Source organism: Limulus polyphemus, unplaced genomic scaffold, assembly GCF_000517525.1.
Source record: "Limulus polyphemus unplaced genomic scaffold, Limulus_polyphemus-2.1.2 Scaffold148, whole genome shotgun sequence".
Classification (NCBI taxonomy): domain Eukaryota; kingdom Metazoa; phylum Arthropoda; class Merostomata; order Xiphosura; family Limulidae; genus Limulus; species Limulus polyphemus.
Window position 1 is genome coordinate 991,746 of NW_013665758.1, and position 5,186 is coordinate 996,931.

General features: G+C 30.2%; 1 protein-coding gene across 1 annotated transcript in view; it reads left to right on the forward strand.

Annotated features, from left to right (window-relative positions):
- Positions 1–2,208, forward strand: part of LOC106475613 (disks large 1 tumor suppressor protein-like) — a gene marked incomplete at its 3' end in the record, with an annotated part of 180,333 nt that extends 178,125 nt beyond the window's left edge. The window contains exons 11-12 of the mRNA XM_022380864.1: positions 392–587; positions 2,136–2,208. Of these exons, the coding sequence (XP_022236572.1) occupies positions 392–587; positions 2,136–2,208 (269 nt within the window). The remainder of the gene's footprint in view (positions 1–391; positions 588–2,135) is intronic.
- Positions 2,209–5,186: the final 2,978 nt, after the last annotated feature.

The window sequence follows — 5,186 nt, forward strand, 5'->3', positions numbered from 1 at the left end:
ATATATATATATATATATATATATATATATATTGTAACATGTTTTATATCACCAGTTTTTTTATATACTTGAATGATTTAATATATATATGAGAAATTACACATTGTAACAATTAACATTTTATTTGATACTCTTGCAATACTGAAAATAACAAATTTAGTTTTTTATTCATAGCAATTTTGTATTTAATGTAAAGAAACAATGCTAAGTTGATGATACGAACTAATATTTTCTGTATCACAAATGTATTTTTTTTATTGAACTTAAGTACTGTAAGATATTGTTGTTTATTGGATGGTCATTTCAAGTTGTGTAATGTTTTCATGATACATTGAATGATATTTGAAATAATATGCTATTCATTGTTTTTTTCTTTGCACTATAATATTAGGTCAATGACAGAAACTTAGATAATGTAACTCATGAAGAAGCTGTTGCTACTTTGAAAGCTACTTCTGACCATGTAGTCCTCACAGTAAGAAAACAAAAACCACCACCTGTGTATATGAATCACTCACTACCACCCCCACCTCCTCCTCCCACTCAACCTGCTCAAGAAAATATCTGTGTAGTCACTCCCACATCATGTAAGTATGCATAATCCAGTTTGAAACAAGGAATGTAAAGACAGCCACTAGATTCTGTGAACTCTTTAATGGAGATGATAGGAGCATGCTTCCCTAATAATGTACTTTTAAAGTTTTATTATGCATATAAAATAATGTTGAAGTTTGTGAAATATGTTAAAATGTTGTTGTACTTACTTCATTCTAGATAGGTGTTTTGGGACGTTGAAAAAAAAAAGCAGTTTCTAAAACTTTTTTTTCTTCTTAATAAGACCAAAAGACACTTTCTTGTGATTAACATCTGAACACATTTTTCTTAATTTCATTTTTACTAGTACACCTTCAGGAAATTACCCTCAATTACTTCTGTTTTCAATACACATAAGTCCACTAAGAATTGCATTTATATCTGAACACCTAGTAGACTACCCTAATCTTTCTGTTTGGAATATCTCAGTATATTATGAACTCCATGTGCACTAGGAATTTTGATCTTGAAAAAATATGAAAACTCTATAAATGTTTTCTCTTTTACTAGGTTTTAATCTTTTGCTGAATGTTTGTTTTAAAAGATTTGTTTTCAGAATGTGTAACTTTTACTAAATGTATGTTTTAAAAGGATTAATCCTTTACTAAGTGTATGTTTTAAAAGGCTAATCTTTTATTGAATGTTTTTTAAAGGATTAATCCTTTACTTAATGTATGTTTTAAAAAGATTAATCCTTTACTAAATGTATGTTTTAAAAGGTTTAATCCTTTACTAAATGTATGTTTTAAAAGGACTAATCCTTTATTAAATGTATGTTTTAAAAGGTTTAATTCTTTACTAATTGTATGTTTTAAAAGGTTTATTCCTTTACTAAATGTATGTTTTAAAAGGATTAATCCTCTACTAAATGTATGTTTTAAAAGGTTTAATCCTTCACTAAATGTATGTTTTAAAAGGATTAATCTTTTACTAAATGTATGTTTTAAAAGGTTTAATCCTTCACTAAATGTATGTTTTAAAAGGACTAATCCTTTATTAAATGTATGTTTTAAAAGGATTAATCCTTTACTAAATGTATGTTTTAAAAGGTTTAATCCTTCACTAAATGTATGTTTCAAAGGACTAATCCTTTATTAAATGTATGTTTTAAAATGCTTAATCCTTTACTAAGTGTATGCTTTAGGTCATTTAATCTTTCACTAACACATAGCATTGAATAGTTACTGCCTTTCACAAACTAGTTTTATTTTTTTTCTATCTTATTGTTTGAAAAGGGGTTTGCCTTCTACTATTTGGATACTATGAACAAAATATCTCCAAATGTTTATAGCCTAAATATATCATATTTAATTCCTTCATTACAGCACAGTATTCTAAATTTATAATAAAAAGTAACCATTACTAAATGCTGTTTTCAGAACTTGTTAATAGGTTGTATCTCGATTTATTTTTATATACTAATAAATAATGTTTTATTTCTTTGTATATAATTTTATGTACAAATTTGTAGTTTAAAAATTGAGAAACAATGCGATACCAATATTTCTGAAGGTTTGAATAATAACTTGAATCTTCCACAGTAAATATTCCTGTTATGGAATACTGCAGTGAAATGATGACACCCAAAGTGCCAAGTGAGGAAAATATAACAAGGTAAAACGTACATTAATTTATAACAGACAATAGTTGATGTTAATCAGGTTGGTAGATGTTTGTAGTATGTGTTAAGAGTCTTGCTTTTGTATCATTGGTGTGTGTGTGTGCTTCAATGGATTATATAGGGCAGTCTAAAGATTGTTCATTGCCATAGTAATATCTAGTAATAATTGCAATTTATCTGCATATTTTCTAACTACTGGTGTGTTTATGATTCTAAGATTATACTGTGGCTGAACATTTCCCACCAAATATTCAAATTGCTTTCCTTCCACAATAACATAATCTTGTCACCCTTTAATATAATACTGTAGGTGAAATTAAGTTTTCTGAAAAAGATTTCAAAGCATTTTTCTGGAAATGTCATGAAGCTTATCAAAACTGTTTTTTACTTATTTTCATTGAAAGTGACTTTTAGACTAAAATGAAGTCCATTTACACCATTTATAAATATAAGCAAGAAAAATCATAGAGATTGCATATCCTCACCCTGCCACTCCTTCTCGAGAAAGCATGTGTTTATATTGGATAACATCAAATTACACCTTTAAAAATTCAGAAAATCCTTCTCAGATCCAGATTGAAATACCCAAAACCATGAAAATGCCCTATCTCCCATTATAAAAAATACTTCAAAGTGATCCAGAATCTGGATTTGGATCCAGACCAAATTTGGGTGAGGATTGTCTCATACTGACTTCCCATCTTGTGTAAAATTTTCGTGTACATCAGTGTATTAGTTTTTGAGATACACGTGTAGAAAAACAGATAGACACACACACAAACCAGATTGAAATACACCCCCCCTCTTTTCCCCCACACCCCCTCTGGGAGTGAAAGTAAAAATACACAGAAATTTTTACTTATAAGGATTTCACACCCTGTATCTTGATTTATTTCAAAACGTTTTAACACTGTTACTTATTCAGGGGAGAAAGACTCCCATATGGAAAGCCACAGAATTCTTGTACCACATTACCAAGTGACAAATTGAGTTAACATTAACTAAAGTTTCTGACTTTTAACATCAAACTTACAATAGAATAAAATCAGTTTACTGTGACACATAATGGTTTTCATATACAACTCTAAAATTTCTGATTTGTTTTTACACTGTTCATTTTATGTTATTGCCTTGGTGTAAAATCTGACTAAATCACTCATTTTTGGTATAAAATGTAGCAGTAGTTAGGGGAGTTAAGTGCTTATTGAGGTTATTTTCGTTTACATTTTTGTGTGCAATGTCTGTGGTATTAGGGACCTTCTAACCTTTGAATTCATGGACCCACAATCAATTTAGTACACAAATAAAGGTTCAAAAATTTGGCCAAAAAATGAAAATAGGGGCTCCCATCTATAATTCTAAGGCTAATTTTACAATTAGCTGGGTTTGTACTTCTGAACATATAATTTATATGGTAAAAATAGCAGTAAGTTGACAGACTTACAGTTTTAATATCTGGTGTTCAATTTCTCATGGTTGACAGAGTACAGATAGCCTATTGCATAGTTTGCACTAAGAAAACAACAACAACAACATTAAAAAATATACAGTTGGTGGCGATTTTTAAAAATAAAATTGATCAAGTAATATATAAAACATATAGGTATTAAGGATTATAAGGTTTAACATATTTGAAATAATTTTTATTGTGCTTTTATAGACAAAACTTCCTATTCTCCTTTGACGTTTGTACATCGTCATTACAAAGTGCCTTAAAGTTACTTTGTGGTGTTATCTTGACAAGACAATCTAATCACAAAATGCAGTGTAAGGTTATAATGTAAGGCAACCACAAATCTCCTGTCCGGTTCTAAGTATCTAATGTTGCAGAGAAATGGAACTGTTACTAAAATGATAATAGTACTGGCTAAATCTAACCAAAATAAAATTACTTTTATTTTCTAAGTAAAATAGAGCTCATTATTAGCGTCAAGTTTATATGTATGGATGGGCCAGATTCTTTATAGTAGGTGTCTGTGACTAGTCGGTGATAAATTTCAACAAACAGCACACAATCTATTTGTTTTAAAATGATATATTAAAAGAAGTCAAACGTATATACAAATGATTGTTATGCAGTTGGATATCACAGTTGTATCCAGAGCTTTAAATAACTATCTCATTTTCATCAGAGTTCACACAGGCTGGTTCAGTTACTTTAGAACACCATTTGCAAAGACAATTTATTCTCCTTGCTCTGTTATTACAATACGGTCTGTGATAATTTCACTTTAAAATCACCACTATAGCTTTGGGTTACCACAGTTGTATCCAAAGCTTTAGAATAATTGTCTCCTTTTCATCAAATTCCACACAGGCTGGTTTGATTACTTTAGAACACATTTGACAAGACAAGTTATTTCTTCTTTACTCTGTTATTACAATAAAATTTATGATTATTTCACTTTAGAAATCGCCACTATATGCAATTTATGGCTAAATTTGCAATCACACAGTCTAGATCTAACTATCTATCTGTCTAACTCGAACTACATTTTCGACACGTATTTATAGCCCGACTATATATAGGCCTAGAACGTTCCACACACTACGTGATATTATGATGCAATGACACTCAATTAAAACAACCAGAAAAACTTAGAAGGTTCTAATATGCGGAAACATCTGTTAGCTGAGTTCTTGCGCAGATCTTTTGCTACAACCATACATAACCTTGACCCTAAACAATTGTTTTTGTTCTCCTTCGACATCAGCAGCCTGTTTACTAATGTACCCCTGGCAGACACCATCAAAATTTGTGCAGATACTTTGTATGGTGGTGAAGTTCAGTGCCCTCCAATACCTAAGGACCTGTTTATTGAACTAATGAATACTGCGACACGTTCGGTGGAATTCAGCTTTAATGATATCATGTATCAACAGATTGGTGGAGTCGCCATGGTTTCTCCTCTTGGACCTGCCTTAGCCAATATTTTCGTTGGTTTCCTCGAAAAAGAACTATTTAACAAAG